At 38.6% G+C, this 20,673-nt stretch overlaps 2 protein-coding genes across 2 annotated transcripts in view; both read right to left on the bottom strand.

Moving 5' to 3' along the window:
* LOC118818136 (carboxypeptidase Q-like) overlaps nt 1-15,715 on the bottom strand; it is a 36,115-nt gene extending 20,400 nt beyond the window's left edge. Inside the window, exons 1-4 of the mRNA XM_036585289.1 lie at nt 15,676-15,715; nt 14,323-14,743; nt 13,872-14,079; nt 13,536-13,743 (exon numbers count right to left, since the gene is read on the bottom strand). Of these exons, the coding sequence (XP_036441182.1) occupies nt 13,536-13,743; nt 13,872-14,079; nt 14,323-14,743 (837 nt within the window). The 5' untranslated portion in view covers nt 15,676-15,715. The remainder of the gene's footprint in view (nt 1-13,535; nt 13,744-13,871; nt 14,080-14,322; nt 14,744-15,675) is intronic.
* Nucleotides 15,716-17,507: 1,792 nt separating this feature from the next.
* Nucleotides 17,508-20,673, bottom strand: part of LOC118818126 (syndecan-2-like) — a 34,048-nt gene continuing 30,882 nt past the window's right edge. Inside the window, exons 4-5 of the mRNA XM_036585277.1 lie at nt 20,236-20,374; nt 17,508-19,819 (exon numbers count right to left, since the gene is read on the bottom strand). Of these exons, the coding sequence (XP_036441170.1) occupies nt 19,656-19,819; nt 20,236-20,374 (303 nt within the window). The 3' untranslated portion in view covers nt 17,508-19,655. The remainder of the gene's footprint in view (nt 19,820-20,235; nt 20,375-20,673) is intronic.

Below are 20,673 nucleotides of genomic sequence, written 5' to 3'. Positions count from 1 at the left end.
AGTAAGCAGAGTCCAGCCACCAGACAAAGTTCTGGCTCAGTAAAAGTAGGCCATAATAGGTCACATATTTGTGCCTGCACTTCAGCATGCATTTTCATTTTTAAATTATTAGAATATCTGTACATCATATACTGTAGTTCTGGGTGAAAAACAAAACCTGCCACATTATTCGTCTCTAAAAACATACATTTAAAGACAAAGTAATCACTTGTTTGCCTGTCTTAGACAACCTACTGGCCCTTATTCATCAAAGTTGCACAGAAACAAGTGCAGATTTGACAGCCTTGATTGACGTACAAACTACTCCCCGTGTGATTTAGGAAACTGTCGTACAACAACGAAACAAGTGGTGATTTGGGTAAAGCCAATAAAACAAAAGTATTCAGCAGGCTAATGAGCCAGTGGCTGTCCTCATAGGCAGACCATCCAGCAATCAGCCTTGCCCTCTTGCATTCAGCCAATCCAAAAATTGACTAAAAAAAAGAAACACTTCCCCATATGCATATGATGCACATACATTTGCTTAAAGCTTCAAATAATTCAAATGAACACCAGCAGCGTTGACACAGCCTTCCAAGGATGCTCTTGAAGCTACCTCTCTTCTCCCTGGTGGTCGTTGAGCAGCTATTCTGGGTGTCACAAGGCTTTATCATTGCTCCATGCATTATTTATAAGGCAGAAGCCTGCCTCTAGAGCTAAAGAAATAAATGGTTATGACAGGGCAAACCCCACAAGATAGCAATGACAGCACAGCTCAGGCTAGCAGCCCAGTTCTCCAAACTCGCTGATGACCAACTCTGTCGTTCTGCAGAAACAATTCGCTCCTAAAAGAAAAAGGGGCTGGATTTGTGCATTAAACACAATGTGTTGTGGCTGGAATCTGTTTATTTATTCATTAAGCTCTTTATTTATTAAGAAGTCTGCATTCACAATGAGATTTTATGAATTTCTCCCACAGTACATGTAACTGAAACAGTACAGTTTAAAATAGCTGAAAAATACTGAAAATAGATGTTCTTGAATTCTTTTCTGGATAAGAATACGGTGGTTATAGTACTGAATAAACATTTTTCCCATAACTTTAAAATGGACATAAATGTGAAGCTCTATAAAACAGCCATAATAAAAAAAAAATGCAAATTTGCAATATGAAACTGAATAAATCTGTCAATATGATCAGAATCTGTGCTATTTCAAATGAAGCTGTTCTTATCAAAGTTTCAGCTTCAGTTATTACAATATGCGAAATGCATACAAAAACAGAAAACAGTGATCTTTAAATCTACTGTATTTGAACATAAACACTACAAAAACAAGATATTTAATATTTTGTCCTATCAGCTTCCAAGTTGTTTGCTTAACATACACTCATTCTGAAACTGATGCATGCAGCACTTTCCAAAAACGTTTGGACAGGAGCATTTTAAGACTAGTAACGTTGTGAAATGATCACAAAAACACCCTAAACAGGTGATGCAATCATGCTTGTACATAAAAGGAGCATCCAGAAAAGGCCTATTTCTTTATGAAGGATGGGTCAAGACTTGCAGCTTTGTCAAAGATGCATCAGCCACAGCTTATCACTTCATAGTCAACATTTACTCATCTTCTAATGGCTACTTCCAGAATGATAATGTTTCATGTCACAAAGCAAAAGTCGTCTCAAACTGGTTTCATGAACATGACAATGTTCTTCAGATGTTTTCCCAAGTCACTGGATTTGAATCCAATAGAACACCTTTGGGATGTGATAAAATGGGAGATTTGCAGTGTGAAAGTGCACCTGAAAAATTTGCAGTAATTGATTAACGCAATCATATCAACATGGACCAGAATGTCAAATGAATGTTTATAACATCTTATGGAATCTGTGCCATGAAGAAATGAGGGTGTTTTAAAAGTAAAGGGAGGCCCTGCCCAGTGTGAGTACAGTGTTCCTTATGAAGTGCTTGATGAGCATACACACACCATTCAACTTCCATTCAAAAGCGGTTTGTATGGTATGGTAAGCCTTTGACAACAGCAAACAATTTCACTTTTTGTTATGAAAAGTACATTGCTGAAACGGATAGCTTAAATTTAAGCTTCAGCTGGGATGAAACTGATATGGTTTCTTACTGATATGGTGTCAGAGTGCTTCAGAGATTTCTGTTTCAGTGATATTCACTGTAGCACAGACTGTTAGAACACATGAGCTCAAGCTTGCAATTTACAGTACCGAGAGTTTTGAAAAAAAGAAGATAGCAGTTTACTATATTCAGAGTCTAATGACAGCCACTGCCATAAGTACAATAATACTCTCCACTGTCAATTTAAGAAATTGATGAAAAACAAGAAATACAGACATAAGAGTTGTAGTGATAGGGCAAAACAATAGAGGAAGAGAAGTAGAAAATGTGCTCTAAACAAATAGCTAATAAGGTATAGGCACTGGCTGTCTAAGACTATTATGGAGTGCTATTTAAAGTAGTAACACCTTAGATTACAGAAGTATTTTAACCGGCTGAATAACACCTTCAATTTTCTTTAGCAAAATGATCATTTTACAAGGTTCCTCACACTTGCCCCTCTTTTGTCAGAAACCAGTTAAAATGCCATAATAGACAAATCCATCCTCATCTGGCTTAGTTGACAAAAGCTCTTGCTTGGCTGCGGAGCCAGTCATGTTATCAAACACTCCCAATTCCTGATGATTCAGACTGTGGGTCTGTGTGTACGTGTATGTGTGTGTGAACTTTCCAGGCCATGGAGATGTTTAATCAGCTAGCTGTGTCCTCTACAGCAGGGCTCCAGCTCTGTCACTGTGGGGGAGGATCTGACAGTGGATCTGTAATTACTGCAGACACAGCCAGCATGTCTGTCACACATCTCCAACTACAACCAAACCAACACAACACAGCACAAGATAAGATAGCACAGCACAGCAAAGCACAGGGGTCACTCCATGTCAAATAACTTGAAGAGCAAAGGGTTTCTCACTCCAGCCTCTTTAGATCCTGGACCCACTTCATAAGAAGACAAAGTGACATCAAATGCACAGCATTTATTATTATTATCTTTGTTGTTAAAATCAATGTCTTTTGAATAACTGGACCAAACTTAGTTCTAATAGTGTTAAAGACTCAAAAATGCTCTCAAATGGATGTTTACAGACACAGCAGTTATTTGTTCTCATTAAAAGATTTTCATCTTTAACCTTTGTACTCAATTCCTTTCCAGATGAGTTTAAAAACAAAGGGCCAATAATAAAACTGCTGCTCTAGCTGTTACAAGGTCAAGTACAATAACACAGAAATAATTTGTTCATTCCTTAACTCTCAGCTCTTACGTTATGTGTCTACAAATACTGTGTGCACAATACAGCTGGATTCAAAGCATCTATAAACCTTTCAACTCCACTCTGTTTGAGTTTGTGAAGACTAGCAGGTGTGGAGTGAAGAGGCATTGAGGGGTGTCTATAACAGACCGTCAGGTTTTTATGAACACAAACAAGAATTTCATCCCAGAACTATTTTCTTCCAGAGTTTTTATAAGCAGTTGTTTCAGGCATGTGGTACATTTCCAGGTTATCTGTAATAAAAAGACTTTAAAGACAGGTAACAATATTATTTATAGCCCCTTTAAATTATGACTTAAATGCGAATCCATATTGATACACAAAGTATTGCTAAGAACAATACAGATTTAAGGAGGGCTGTAAATATTTCAGGACTTGTCAAATTGTAGCATATGTTGTTTATTTAAAGGTCAAATGACAAAGTTTTCTTTCTCAGGTTTCGGGGTTTTTAGGTTCTGCTGAACTACTGAAATTGCAGTTTAAATCTAAACCGTAAGCAGTTGTTAGAAACCTAAGCTTTACCCTCACTGTCCCACTACATGAAATTTTACCCAGAAAAATTGTTCGAACAATCCTTCCAACATCAGTTAGTATCTCCTTACATAATGTGACAGTGGATGTTGAGACTAAGCGATTTAACATGAACTAACCCACAGCACTATGGCACAGTGGACTAAATGCAGGGTACAGGCAGGGTAAAGAGCTTCAACCTTTCTGAGACTGTCTTTAATTTATCCTGCATGACGCAGCAACACTGCTCTGTTGATGGAAAATACATTACAGCTTATGACAAGTGCACAGAACCATCCATCATGCGTTATCCATTATGATGTTCATGACAGTAATTAGCCCTACAGAGAGTTTACATGGTGAAAAAACTCAAAAGGAGGCATTGTTGGCTTGTGCCTTTGTACATTAGATGCTCAAAATGTCAAACACCATGCAGGGACAGGGAGAAAGACATGTTAACCAGCTTTCCCTCAAATATTTTGAGATTCAGGCAATCAGGCATCTGGACAGAATCAGTCACACTAAAGCCATCCACCCATGCATATATACACAGCCTGTCCAGCAGAATCAGCCCCATACCTTCACTGTCCTCATCATCACTCTGAAATACTCTGAGACACATTGATCACTAGGGGTTGGCAACATGATGTCATCGTTATCATGATAAATTATGTCAAAATGGAAATTATCATTACTTGCAGAGCACTGAACACCTGCAAGTATCATAAAATGCACAACGATAATGGAATCACATTGTATCTGCAGATAAATTCTTTAAAATAATTATCACTGCTGGACAGATGATTAGATTTGACAGATATTTAAAATATTTACAGACAACTGATGACAGATTTTGTTGTACTCAGAAAGAGAAGAGCGTTTAGGTGACATTGGCTACTGTGCTGAAACAGTTGCATTTTATTCATTTTACTGCATTTGTAACCCAATAGAAATAATGGCATATTTTTCAGTAACTCAGGCAGATGTGGTTCCAGTGTCTGCATTTTATAAATATGTTTGTGTGTCAGCACTGGCAGATGTGTCTACATAAAATATCAGCTTTCCATATCAGCCCACAATTTCCCACATCGGTGCATCCCATAATATACAATACCGTGTAGAAGTCAGAAAACACTTTTCATTTATTTAGAGTCAAAAATGAACATTAAAGTACAAGTTATTCATGTCAGTGCCAGGAAAAAAGCAAAAAAGCTAAAAAAAAATATTAAGCATCCATTCTTTACTTTTATTACAGGTACTTTTTTTTCAGGAGACTTGCCTTGGGTTTTGCAAAGAGGTCAGCAGGAATATTTTTCCACATCTCCCAAGTTCAATCTTAGAAGTTTTTTTGTGCTTCTCATGCTCCAAGTAATCCTAATTACAAAATTAGTTTTCAGTCCACAAAACCGTACCCCACATCTCAGAGCTCTAGTTTTGTTCTCATGCAAATTGTCTTATTTTTTCTTTTTCTTAGTAACAACTTCTTAACAGCTGCACATCCTTTCAGACTAATAGTGTTGAGTTGGATTTTTTTTCAGATTTGCAGCAAGAGTGGAGCCTAATTTTCTCCTCTCTTTCAAAGACGAAAGCTTTAAATACTGTTTGTGTGATGGGGACAGTTGTTAGGAGGCCCATTTTTAAATGCTTACATTTTTTTTAACCCATTTTCTTAAAAATAGTTTTAACTTGTTTTTCTTTTTCTAGTTTTTTACTTTCTCTCTTTATACAAGTTAATTATATCTAATCCCCTCTGAAATACCTCCTTTAGTAATTTCAGATTACATTAGATCACATTAGACAGAAATCTGCAGGGCAGCTAAGGTGTGTTTTCCTGTGTGAATGTTAGCGCCAGTTGAAGAGGGACCTAATGTCAGTGGCTCCTTTAGGAACAGCTTTTGTTGGGAGGGGACAGCTGTAACTGGTTGGTTTTAAGATTGGAAAGATGGAAGAGTTACACTGGCAGTACAGTGCACAAAAGTAAAGAGTGGACAAATTAAATACTGATAAATTTGACATACTTAATGTTGGAGGCTCTGTCTGATTTTCTGTTAAAAAAATACATCACCTTTCGCTTTGCTGTTCTTTTTTTCTTAACAAAAAAAGAATAACTTATACCTAATCCAACTTTCACAGTACTGAATATACATAAAAACTCATGCTGTGCTAATTTTGTATTTTTTAAATGTAGTAATACTGTCTTGCTAGTGTATTTTGTCTGTTCCAACTTTTTTTTTTTACAAAGCTCAGAAAAACTAAATACTTGATACACGTCACGCATCAGAAAAATGTCCAAGTACAGCCATATCGCCCACAATTACTGATCACCACGAGGTCCCAAATAACGTCATCAGGAGTGTTCCCTACCACAGATGGTAGGATAGAGAACAGACACACCAGAACCCTTTCAAATGAAGAGGACAGCAGGCCAATGACAGATAGACAGCTGAAGCTTCCCACGTAATCAAACACAAACTGCAAACAGTCACTGTGGCTATAAAAAGAACAGTGACTACCTCATCAGGACTCCAATACAAGCATTTCTTTCTTTCTAACCTGTATCTGGAGTGAAATAAAGCTGATATGTTTCCCCATCTATCATGGTTTGAGCATGATGTTTAAAAACAATGTTAAATACAGCTGAAAAGTGATCGTTTATGGAAGCCACTCACATCATTGTATTTGCCTATAACAGTGCATTTAGCATTTCTGGAGCAAACTGAAGGCTGTTAATGATATAACACTGCACACCAAATCCAAACAAATCTTTCTAAACAATATATATATATATATATATATATATATATATATATATATATATATATATAAATTAAGATTCTGGAGTGGACTAGTCAAAGTCCTGACTTGAATCCCATTAAGATGCTGTGACAAGACCTTAAACAGGCAGTACTTGCTTGAAAACCATTCAACGTAGCTGAATTAAAACTATTCTACGAAGAAAAGTGGTTCAAAATTCCTCCACAGTGATGTAAAAGACTTACTGCAAGTTGTCTCAAACATTTGATTGCAGCTGTTACAGCCAAGGGTGGCACAACCAGTTAGTAGGTTTAGGGGCAATTACTTTTTCATATGGGTGATATAGGTTCTGAATAAATCTTTATCTTTAATAAATGGAATGATCATTTAAAAGCGGCATTTTGTGTTTACTTGTGTTCTCGTATCAAAATTTGTTGGAGGATCTGAAACATTTAAATGTGACAAATTAGCAAAAATAGAAGAAATTGGGTGAGAGGCAAAATCTTTTTCACAGCACGGTTTATACTGCAAGGTTTGGTTCCAAAAGCAAGGCATCCATTTTTATTTGTACTTATTTATTTATTTAGTTTAACCATAATTTACATTGCATTGTGGGAAAATTCCATGATGAATGGACAAAAAAAAAGGCCAAACTTACTTGGAAAAAATAATTATTGCACTTGCAACTTCCATTAAAAGTTAAGAGCATTCTCTATTAAGTCACCACTTTTTGTCAGTTGTTTCTATAATGGGCAGTGGCTTAATTCAGTTGTGCTCAATCCTGGTCCTGGAGATCTGCCAGCCTGGAGAGTTCAGATCCAACATACCTGGTTCTAATATTCAGATGCTCCTGAAGGCCTTGATTACCTGGATCAGGAGTGTTAGATTAGGGCAGGAGCAAAAGCCTGCAGAGTGGAAGATCTCCAGGACCAGGATTGGGACCCCATGGCTTAATTGTTCTGTTTTCTTTGCAGGAATGGTCTTTTGCTTAATATGTAGCTTGATCTATCAGACAAATAATAAAAATGTGTTTATTTGTCTAAACCCAACCCAGACTTCTTTCTAGAACTCAGCCAACATAACCTAAAACTTTGAGCAACCGTTCACACTTTCTTACTGGCCCTTCTCACACTCAAGGGACAAAATGGAGTTTTGTACTGAGGTTTACTGCAACAGAATTAAATATCTGCTCAATAACTTTAGTCCCTGTCAACAGCACCTAATGTGAAAATGCTCTTGAGCTGTTTAAAAAACAAACAAAATCATATTATGTCTGAAATACAATTAGGCTGCCAAAGGAAATTTACATGTAACACTCAACACACATTTAACACTTAACAGAAGTGCTGTAGGTGAAAGTGAGTTTCAAATCTGTAATAAAGTCTGCTCCTGGAGGGTACTGTAACAGACAGTCTAATGGAGTGCTTCTCCAAGGGCAGACATTAAAGCCTTGAACACCACTGTCTTTAGATGACACCATTTTGATCGAATATTAAAATAATAGCTAACAGTACCATATAAGGAATGTGTTTCTCCAGATGCTGCACGTCAGTACTCAGTATGTCATTCATGTCATGAGTCATTCCCATTATGCCATTTCTGAAAATAGCCAACAGATGTACTTTTTAAGGAAGAGGCAAAGCAGAACAAGAGATTAATGTGCTTGTGGTCATGTGGAAGAATCAGATTGTGTTTTGCTCTGAGAATGTAAAGATGACGTGTTCTGTATCAGACAGAAGACCCTGCTAATTTTCATCCTTTATAACTGGACATAATGTCAGTGCTATTTATGTTAGAGAGACCTAATACCAACTTTGGAGGAAAATTTATTATGAAAATAGATGTGAAAATTCAAGGCTATATACACCATGAAGTATTTAATGAAAAAGTTTGTGCCACTACCTTTTATGGAGCTTCTAGTCTTCTAAATAGAGAATGAAGTTTACATTATATAAAGAGCGACAGAATCAGCAATTGAAATCTCTGTAGTCAGCAGAGTTGTGGCATTCTTTCCCTCTTATGTAATAAGGGAGTTCAGATATAGCAAATGGCACAAATTAAATCAGTGCATGTGAGCCTGTGTGTGCTTGGACTCAAGGACAAAGACCACAGTACTTCAACAAAACCACACTATAGTCTATAAAACAGTAGTTATGGTGTACGCTATTCGGGTGCTGCTTGTACACAAAAGTGGCCATAAGAGGTTAAGGAACATGAGCAACTGTCTAGTTTTAATGCATTTTCCCTCTTCATGAATACCAGTTATCCACCACCTCACACAGAAAACAGCAGTGTGTGACAGTTTCGGATTTCACTGAGGAAATTCATCACAGCAGAATGCAGAGAATAAAATGAGTCTCTAACACTTAGCATCACGACTCTGAGATCAATGGTCCGCTGCAGCTAGCACTCTAGCAGGAGGGACAACCAGCTCGTTAGAGCCTTTACTAACAAGTCACTAATTAGAAGCCAGCTATCAGTAGGCGCTGGACTCCTGGAGAGAGGTGTCATGTTCACTGTCAGAAAGCACAGTGCATGATGGACAGGACAGAGAGGCACTATACTGTTCATAATTGGTTCAGGTGGAAGGTATCCTGTTGTGGCTATCTAAGAACAGCATTTCTTTCTCACTAATCAACATTGTAAGAGAAATAATGAAACTGATCTCCAGTCAGCAATGAAAGGCTAACTTCTGCCAAAATTCTATAATTGGCTCCCTGAATATCCCAGTGAGTCACACAGACGTACACGTCACGCACACGTGAGTGGTCACTAACTGGCTGGTCATAGTTTGAGTCTTAAAGAACTGAACCGCACTGCACACTGATGTTGCACTCTGTGCCAATCAGTCAAGTGACACTGCTGATCCTTTGTATGATTTGGAGAAGCAAAAACTGCATTACTGCTTCAGAATAGAGAGGTTTCTGGTTTACAAACGGTACGGGGTGCACACACAGCCAGGGGGCAATATTGCTTTGGTAACTTTATTATAACATCAGTGAACTATTGTAATCAATGTAGATTTTGCGTTATGTGAAAATTCTTGATGACTCAATAATAAAATGCCACTTCAGAGTTGGATCTGTTTGTCTTTCAATTGCATATTAATATGAAATTATGTAAAACGTTGGTGATACATCCTATGAATTTCACCTAACTTAATCTAGTTGAGTTGATCGTTGAGCCTGTCTATCCTCTCCTTATTTGACAATATCAGGAGCAAGCTGGCACCGCTATGTAAACAGACAGTTTATATGGCCAGTTCGTCAGGCTATGACCTACTGAACAAAAACAGTGACAGTTTTGCTATCACTGATATGAATCACACACAGTGCTAATTTACTGATTACCTGATTAGCTAATGTTAGCAAACAGAATTGTACCATATGCTGACGAATTGTGCAACCTTGTTGAAATGTCCTACGTAATGCATATTTATAGGTAGAGCTCCATATAAAACTGTAGGTAGGATATTTTGATAGGCTAAGTCATATGAAGCTGAAGTCAGCTTCTTATTCAAATATTCCTGTTCCACCCCAAATGGTGCAGCAGTTACATTCTGGCACCTCAAGCCACTGCCCACTCAGGCAACATTTAAGGTGGAACTAGGAAGTTCGAACAAGAAGACTTCAGCCTCGTCTAAATCACTGTGTCAGAAAATGCTACCAGTATTAAAACTACAGTTCGAATGTGCTGATAGCCAATCGCCCTATCAAAAAATAACTACATTTGGATACAAAGTGGGCGCTGCACATACACTATATTGCCAAAAGTATTCACTCACCCATCCAAATAATTGAATTCAGGTGTTCCAATCACTTCCATGGCCACAGGTGTATAAAACCAAGCACCTAGGCATGCAGAGTGCTTCTACAAACATTTGTGAAAGAATGGGTCACTCTCAGGAGCTCAGTGAATTCCAGCGTGGCACCGTGATAGGATGCCACCTGTGCAACAAGTCCAGTCGTGAAATCTCCTCGCTACTAAATGTTCCACAGTCAACTGTCAGTGGTATTATTACAAAGTAGAAGCGAAGGGGAACGACAGCAACTCAGCCACTTTCTGCAGAGTCAATCGCTACAGACCTCCAAACTTCATGTGGCCTTCAGATTAGCTCAAGAACAGTGCGTAGAGAGCTTTACAGAATGGGTTTCATGGGTTCCATGGCTGAGCAGCTGCATCTAAGCCTTACATCACCAAGCGCAATGCAAAGCGTTGAATGCAGCGGTGTAAAGCATGCCGCATAAAGCAGTGGAGACGTGTTCTCTGGATTGACGAATCACGCTTCTCCATCTGGCAATCCAATGGACGAGTCTGGGTTTGGTGGTTGCCAGGAGAACGGTACTTGTCTGACTGCATTGTGCCAAGTGTAAAGTTTGGTGGAGGGGGGGATTATGGTGTGGGGGTGTTTTTCAGGAGTTGGGCTCGGCCCCTTAGTTCCAGTGAAGGGAACTCTTAATGCTTCAGCAGACAAAGAGATTTCGGACATTTTCATGCTCCCAACTTTGTGGGAACAGTTTGGAGATGGCCCCTTCCTGTTCCAACATGACTGCGCACCAGTGCACAAAGCAAGGTCCATAAAGACATGAAGCGAGTTTGGTGTGGAAGAACTTGACTGGCCTGCACAGAGTCCTAACCTCAACCCAATAGAACACCTTTGGGATGAATTAGAGCGGAGACTGCGAGCCAGGCCTTCTCGTCCAACATCAGTGTCTGACCTCACAAATGTGCTTCTGGACACACTAAACCTAAACCTTGTGGAAAGCCTTCCCAGAAGAGTTGAAGCTGTTATAGCAGCAAAGGGTGGGCCGACATCATATTAAACCCTATGGATTAAGAATGGGATGTCACTCAAGTTCGTATGCATGTGAAGGCAAACGAGCAAATACTTTTGGCAATATGGTGTACTTTGGGACCATCTGGACCCCAATCCACCTTTTTAATGACCTGGATCCATAATCTTCTGCAGTGTTTGGCAAGGGGATGTGATCCCCTGGTGATATTAAACATTCTCCAACAATCTTCTCTGCGGTTGGTGACGATTTCTGCCATAAAGAGTGTTGTTTTCTGCACCCTAGTTGCACGTGCATCTCTGTGATTACGTTGCACAGAAACCAGTCTATGTGTTGTGTTTCTTGTGAAAGGCAGTTTCTCAATATGAACTGTATCAGTGACAAGTTCAAGTCAATTTAAGGGCACCAACTCAAAATGACTCTTTTCTGTTCAATCAAATTTCTCCATAAAGGTCTTAAGAGAAGTGAAGAAAAAACCTGTTTAGGTGGATCGCATGGAAGATGCAGTTGCATCCACCAGAGATATTCACAAGTCACTTTATATAAGTTCAAGCCTAGTCTTGAGTCTCTGAAAAGCAAGTCCAATTCATGTATAAAATATTTGTTGTGAACTTGAGTCTTTAGGAGGGTTAATTCAGTTCTCATTTCAATTCAGTTCTCGATACTGGGTTCACAATTCTCACAAAATTCAAACAAAATTCAAAAAAAGAAAAAAAAGATGACCACAGTCATGTTGTTGACAACATATCTAATAACACGACAGCTGGGAGGGAAAAAGAGCACCGGAGTGAGTTGTTGAATGATGCTGACATTGGCATTCAAACAACTACTCAACAATTGCCATAAGATAGCGTAATTAATAGATAATGTCTATTCTCCACGATGCACATGGTCATATTATATCAACTCATTATAGCCCAAATCAGAAACTAAACACAGGAAGAACAGACAAAACACTGTATCAATATAACAATCAATGTAACAATATCGGCTATAAAGAACTTGGTATTAATCCCAGTGAGGGATTAACACCTGCAACTGAAGTAGATATTTACTGAATTTATTACTCTTTAAGGAGAAGATAAAACCTTAAAGCACTACTACATCACCAACAAGAGCACCAGAATGTGAACTAGGGTGGTATGTTGATGTGTTGATTGCTATTTTGAGAATTTTTACTTTAAGTTTGCTATAAGGGAAGTTTTGTTTGCTTCTACACATAATAGTTGTAAACCTTTTTTGATTATGTGGACAACAGTGCAGGTTAGCATTTCATTTCAGCCAAGAAGCAAAGCTAGCTAGCAAGCAAGGTAGGCAATTAGCCAAACTTGTCGCTTTGGAGTGGCATAAAACAACCAAAAAGACAATTCAATTGACAATCACAGTTGTCATAAGGGTCCTAGTGGTCTCTCGAGCAGGTGGTAAATTAATGAGAACTAGAACCACAAGTTCCGTTTGTTTCTTCATAACAAGCATTAAAAAAATCGCGAGTAGTAGGCTGGTGTGCTGCACCATTTAAGATGGAACAGGAAAATTCAAACAAGAAGCTGGCAAACAGCTGACATCAGCTTAATATCACCAGAGAATTGGGGGCAGGCGACAATAAATAATTGTCACATCCCAACTCTCTGAAAGCATATAATTGCCAAAAAGTAACTAAAGACGAGCAGTGAGGTTACTGAATTTTACCCTCCTCTGCTGTCACTGCAGACTGGCAGGGTTGCCTACAGAGCACCGCAGGTAGCTTGTTAATGAAGTAATGTTCTTTTTTATTGGAGGGTTGCCCCATTTCGTAAGGGAAGATTTCAACCACTACCCCCTAAAACTCAGCTCCAAGGGGCAGGGAGACACCTGAAAACAAGGGGTAGGGGTAAAAATAAGAAATGGGATTGGGCCTAAGTCAAGTTGCAACCTGAGTCCAAGTTACTGAATCAAGTGCTCATCTCTGGCATCCACTAAGAAACCCATTCTATCCTAGAATATGAGTCATGGAGGGCCCATCTCCAGCAAAGTTTGGTCATTTTCCTACTTGAACATACCCACTAAACCTGTTAATTAACTGCTGAGTTGCGAGCATGATTTAGTAGGGAAATCACCAAACTGTGCTAGACTGATGACTCCTAGAACGTATGTGTACTTGCCTGCTCTGGATGCTCACTGCCCGTGATCTCAGCCACTGTGTTAAAGGAGTTTGCATCTGGCAGGGTCTTTGCCCCCATGGTCAGCTGCAACACAATCCTCGTGCCTCTGCGGGCCATCCTAGCCATCATCTGGGCATCCTCCACTGTGATACATGCTGTGGGGATCTGAGGCACACCAGGCTGATACCACTGCCAGCCAGTGTGGGGGCTGTAACAAGAACAGAGCTGTAATGAATGCAGTGGTGATAACACGACACCTAACTTTGTCATCTCACATAAATGTAACACATTCCTTTTTAGGAAGGGGAGTGACATAGCAATTGATGGGTACAGTACCTGTCAATGGAAAACGGAGTGATGGAGCGAATTAGTGAAGCCACCGCTCCGACTCTAGCAGCCTCGGAAGCTCCTGAGGCGCGGTACACAACTGTCTCACTATAGCTAACAAAAGGCTGATTATATACCACAATCTTCCCCTTAGCCTCATTAGCCCTTCTCTTCAGCTCATCAAAAGACTCCACCACCAGCACTTCTGCTTCAATACCTGTCAGAGGGAGCACAGCACACCACAGCTCAAATGCCTTTAGGAGCTGATATGAAGCACTTTCAAAGATGCCTTCCTTCATACTTGAACAAGGAAGAAAATACAGCTAATACATGAAGGTGACTGGAAGGATTTCTGAAAGACCCTGCTTTTTAGCTTCCACAATCTCTTCTGAATGTGGTGAGAGAAAATACATCAAACCTTAAATATGCAAAATAGTGCCCAAGTACACGAACTACAAACCTCCTTTGGGAGTTCCAACACTACTGCCCAATCCAAGAATGGACATGGTGTGGTTTCGTGGAAGAAGCATCACTGCACTCTCCTCTCCTCTCACCCAGTGAGGCACCTTCACCGGTTCTAGATGCACATTCTCCAGTCCGTTCAGTTTCAGAGCATTGTACATATAATTTATAGCCAGGTCCAGGTTCTTGGATCCACTTAGCCTGTGGCCAATTGTATCAGTGAAGGCGGCAAGCCGTTCATATGAACGGTTCTGAGCCTTCCCGTACACTGCCAGTTCTATGATTTTCTGGGCAATGTCAGCATAATTTGAAATCTCTTTGGATATTTCTTCAAGTGGTTTATGCTTGTAACCCTGGGGCCTGCAGTGGCCCTGGATTAAACCAGCAACAAGAATGAGTAGAGTCAAATTCAGAGTCATCTGTAGACAAAAAAAAGTTTTAAATAAAAATCTGAGACTTCAAAGGGAATTCCACTAATTTTTAAATGGCCATCCAAAGTTGTCTGATGGGCAGTGAGCCTTACTAGATAAACTTACTGGGACAGAATTGTTCGCAGTGGCGGTGATAGGAACCAGACATCCGAAGTGTTAAATGTCTCTAGCTAAAAGCTCCCTCACAGAAAGCCATTACATTATATGGTTATGAATACCTGCTGGAAGCCTGAGATATATTTTCCAGATTTACCACCATTTTACCATGATCAACCCTGCATATAAAAACTCAGAGGACGTGTGTATGTTCACTGGTCATTCTGGATAGTAAATAAAATTGTATTTGTGTTGTAGATCAGACACTTCTGGTTCCCATCACCGTCACTGTAAAGAAATCTGAGTTGGTACGTTTATCTACGATGAACCATTTCTCATCAAACCACTCTGCCTGACTGTTCACATCTTAACAACTGAATTATGCAGACATGTTTAAAAACAGATGGAATCCCCCTTTAATATCGGTGATTTACGGTGAAATGCCACTTGGAAACAAACAAGCGAAACGAAACTAGCCAAGTCACTGAACAGCACAAGTTTCGACATTTCCTACGTACACGTGTCTGTGTGACTAGGAGCACAATAGCCTTCCTGGAAGTTACTAAAGCTGAAATATTTTAGAAGCACTGCATTTAATTTAGCTACACATTTCATCTCATTTCTCTCTGCCTTCAGAAAGTCGCTAGCCAGGAAGCTAACAATTGAGCTGAATGTGTATCTACACAGCAGCAGCGGGAGCAGCAAATGTAGTGAGTTAACTCTCTGACATTTAACAAATCTGTACATCCCACAAAAATGAACACAAAAAAGAAGTTTTCTTATTGGCTCCTTCAAACACAAGCGCGAAGTTCAGATACACGAACCTTTTCTTTCTCTCTCTCTCTCTCTCTCTCTCTCTCTCTCTCTCTCTCTCTCTCTCTCTCACCTACGGCAAACAGCTTAGGACCTGAGAGTTGTGAGAATGTCGAAACTTTATTTTTATTTGTGAAATTAGAATTAGCACACGTTAAAGTTGAATTCATGCTAAAACTACTAAACATGTATTCCTCCTTTTAAGATAAGTAGGGAAACGCCATAGAATCGTAAATGCTAAAGTATAATTCCTGCTGTAATAGTTCATTTTTATGTTACAGTTTATGTTAATTTATGTTATGGACAATTTACATTAATTTTATTTATTTGTTTGTTTGTTTATTTCATTTATTTTATTTAATTTTTTACTTTTTTAAAAAATATTTTTACTAGTATTAATATTTCATTTCTGTGGTGACCACCCTCCTCCTGGAAACCTATTTTCGTGCAGAATTTGGTTCCATCCTACATCATAAGTGCTGCCTCCTCCTTACCTAACACTACTGCACCTGATCAGAGACTTTTGATGAAATAAGCTGGAGAAAGTGTGGCAGATTGTGTTTGGAACTAGGTTCTGCAAGAAGGTAGATCTCCAGGACCAGGGTTGGTGACTACTGGTTTACCTTTCCAGTTGAATGTATGATATCAGAATTTGTGGATTAAAAGCTAAAACAGCTGCCATGAATCTCTAAAATACCTGTTTTAAGCCCATGAAGAGTTTGTCCATTACTTGTCAGTTGATAGCGGTGTATTTATTTAAAGCACTACTGTGTGCAATGCAGGGCTAAACTCTTAAGAAGACAGTGTTCAAGGGTTCTTTAGTAAAGAAAATGGTTCTATATAGAACCATGAACACTTAAAGAACCATTTGCATGATTAAAGGGTTCTTTGGATGGTGAAAGCATTCTTCAGTCTGATGGAGAATGTGCTGTAGTTGGTTCTATATAGAACCTTTTTGAAAAGGTTTCTATATCGCACCAAAAAGGGTTCTTCTATTGTTACAAGCTTTACATCGTAACAATAGAAGAACCTTTTTTAGTTCTATATAGAACCCTTTTCAAAAAGGCTCTATATAGAACCAGACAAGAGATTATCCATCAGTCTAAAGAATGATTTCACTATGCAAAGAACTCTTACTATGTGTAGGTTATTCTTTGAGTGTTCACGGTTCTATATAGAATCGCTGTCTTTACTAAAGAACCCTTGAGGAACAATCTTTTTTAAGAGTGTAGGATTAGGAAACACTTATATAAGAGAATTCTGTCAAGTCAAGTTGATCATATTAGAAATAAAGCTCATGGCAGAAGTCTCCTTTTTGGCCCATGTAACATTGTCCAGTTTGTTAGCCAAGTCAAACAAGGATCGGGAGAGATTTTGTGAGGAAGAGTGGTGACCCATCTCTGAGCTGTACTATGAGTAGTAATCTACTCAAAAACCAGTCTTTCACTCATGCTTGCCAAAGTGTGAGAGAATTGCCAGTAAGCTCGATTAGACAGTACGCCTGGCAGCTGGGGTTTGTGTTTGAGTTTGTCAAAGCCATTACTGTCCTGCGAATCGTGATAGTGACAAATCCCAGAGCTATCTCTGTTAGAAGACTTACATTTCCTTTGCACCTTTTGTTTAATAGCTTGGAGAGACACTTGAGAGACGTTTGGCTTATGTGTTGTGATTGAACTCAATTCTCATGACATTCCCAAAGTTATTATACTCAGTGGCATACACACATGTAGACAAACACAGCCCAGAGAAATGATGACTCTGCTGATGATCTAAAAAAATTGCTATTCACTAAAAGAGCAGATATATGTAGGACAGTAGCTGCAGAATAACCACAGTTTGACAGTTCCATGAGAAAATGTTTATTCAGTAGTGTTTCTTATTACAACACTGCTTTCATAACTCTGTAATGATGCCATTATCACCCATGCTTATGAAGCTCGATCCTTCATATCATCCTGTTGTACAAATGTCCTCAAATGCCCAAAATGGGAATCTGTTTCAAAACAGTAGGCACTTCAAGGGCGTTTAAACATCTGTGAATATACATTTTCATAGACTTTTTTTTAAACTAACATATTACATTTAATATGTTGTATATAAATAATTATATTCTATAAATTATCGTATATTAACATATACAGATAAGTCATTGACTCAAAATGGTCAGGTCCTTAAAGGAAATTAAGCAGAAAGGAACATAAAAAGGAATGAGAATGTAATCAAGACATGTAATTATCGTCACAACACTGTTTAAGTCTTTGGAAAATTGTTAATCAGTATTATAACAACAATCAAGAATTCAGCTATGAAAACATGGCCCTACTAAGGGAACATCAACAATGAACACAGAAAAGGACCACTACAGGTGTATTAACCAAGAAAAAAATGAAGTGCACTTATGCTGGGAATCTTTCTATGTACCTCATTCTGAATTCTGATTCAATACATTTCCAACATCTGATTTTTGTTTCTTTTCAGTCACTCATTAGTCATTCCCCTTCATTTCAGTGAGAATACTTAGAAGCCAACATTTTAATGATGCCAGCTTACATGAACGCGCCACCAAGTTTCCATCATTAAACAATCTAGGCCCCAACAACAGCCTGAATTAACATGAAAGCTCTGCCCACATAGTTACACAGCAATACCCAGAAGTTTGGCTTGCAAGGCTAGTTTCAGTGTTATCTCCTAGCCAACCTAATTAAGGGATGTAAACAACATTGAGACTTTTACCAACATGAATATCACAATGATGTGTCCACTGAGGTCATAGAAGTGAAGAGTTTCCAATGGAAACAGATACATTAGAGCACATTACCTACCATTTATACACTCACTTAACCATCTAACAGTTTTGTCTCAAGACATAATTGGTTCAATGACTACAATTAATAATGTGTTTATTTTACCGGTGTGAAATAAATCTGAAAAGTCAGTAGGAAAAGTCATGTTAAAGTTGGCCTAAAGCATTCCCACACGTTTGAGCTAAGAATAGTAATGTCATTGTTTTCAAACTCTGCAAGTGCAGTGAAGACCCTGAATCATAGACACAAAACTAAGACTGTTTAAAGCTGAAAATTTGATGGCACTTTAACGATTAACAGCTTAGGTGGGAAAAATATTTTTAAAAACCTTGCGAGTTTGAACATGGCTAGAGGGCATAAATGTCACGGAATAAAGAGACAGTGACATTAGATTTACAAATCAAAGAAAAGTGTCAAGTAGCACTGCTTACTCAATGAGTTCACATTACCTTGCATAGCAACTTAAGAAAGAGAGAGAGAGAGAGAGAGAGAGAGATGAAGCTGAGAGCTGAAAGATTTGTTCTTGGCTTGATTAAAAAGGAAATCTGAATATCTGGGGAGCTGGAGTCTGAAGCAATTCCACCCAAAAAAATGAGATATGACAAAATATGACATTAAGACATTTTGAAAATGGTTGGTCCTCCTATACATTGATACAGAACTGACAAAAATATACAAATTCATGTTGACAGAGCTAAAAAAAAAAATGGCACAAGCCCCCCAAAAAATCTTTACAAAATTAAAAATTCCTGTACCTAAATCAAAAATGAGGTTAACATTGACATTATAAGCAATGGAGAAACTGCTGAAATGTGATCAGGGTAATTATTAAAACATAAAAGATGAAGTACAATTATAGCCCACATTTCAACCTCTTTCCTCATTTTTTAATACAAACATTTACCTCTACAGTTACAAAGTAGTCAATGGATGAAGTCATGACAAAAGATCCACTGTTTTATATTACATATTATTTTCTCCAACAATTTCAAAATCCACAAAAGAAACAAATTGTAATCCAAAATGAAAACACAAGACCTGATTGGCTTTATGAAGCAAAAATATCTTTGTTATTAAATAAAGTTTCCAATAAAACCCTCCTCAGTCTTTTATCAATCCAGCTTTTCGTTTAAAAGACTGAGGAACTGGTTGTCAAATGGATGTTAATGTTGAGAATGATTGGTCATTTAGGCATAGAACTCCTTGGTTGGAGCCTTCTGATAGGCTGTGCTGGGTGGTTTACGCTCCCCCAGATCGTAGCTGCCCTCATCCTTCTTCCTCATGCGGTACACCAAGAGGAGGATGAGGAAGATAGCGAACAGGAAGCCGATCACACCACCAGCTATAACGGCTACAGGAATACAGGAGAAGAAAGAGAGATATCAAAATACAGTCTTTACATCATAATGTAGAGAAGAATGTTCAGTGCGATATCTGTAAAACTGTTTAACATGACATATGTTCTACTTGCACATATACAACTGCATTTAGGGTCAGAAACGTGATGGACTGTAGGGGTTACTAAGATTTGTAATGCACTGAATTCTAAAAGCCAAAGTTATCACTGAAATGGTGAAGAGTAAAAGTAGGCGTTCAAATAACCATGTTAGCTTTAGAAAGTGAATTAAATGTCTTCAGTCAAGCATCCAAAAGTAGACCAAATACTTGTTTTAGTCTCTAGGCTTCTTATCAGACAAAAAGTGTGAGATACACATGTTTCCCCATAGGGAAATCAGAAAGACATCTTTGACACAAAGCTGAACATACCTGCCAGCACCTCTGTCCTCTGGAAGAGGTTTTCTGTGCGCACCTCATGCTGCTTGTCAGATTCCTGTGGACCAGGGGAACTGCTGGTGCTGGTGGCTACAATACTGACCTGAGGCTCCTCAGTCTGATAATCAGATACCTAGGGAGGATACAGACACAAAAAGGTAGAAGCAAAATCAAAGAAGACAACAGACCATTCCTGTAAAATTGGCCAGATAATCAGTATAACTTGGTATTAACAGTGTAGTTAAGAAGTAACTGGACATTGACCCAGTTTTTGTTGTTTTGCTTCTGTAGCCCAGGTTAAAGTGCACATTGTCAGTTTTAGTTTGAAGGTATTCATACTGGGTCAACACTGTAACATTCACAGCCATTTGCCCACTCAGTCCCCCAATTCAGTTGACCCTAAGTAAGTAACTGGTCAACTGGCTGCTTGGT

This window comes from Colossoma macropomum, unplaced genomic scaffold (assembly GCF_904425465.1).
Source record: "Colossoma macropomum unplaced genomic scaffold, Colossoma_macropomum, whole genome shotgun sequence".
NCBI lineage: Eukaryota > Metazoa > Chordata > Actinopteri > Characiformes > Serrasalmidae > Colossoma > Colossoma macropomum.
This window is presented reverse-complemented; position numbering and strand designations above follow the sequence as displayed.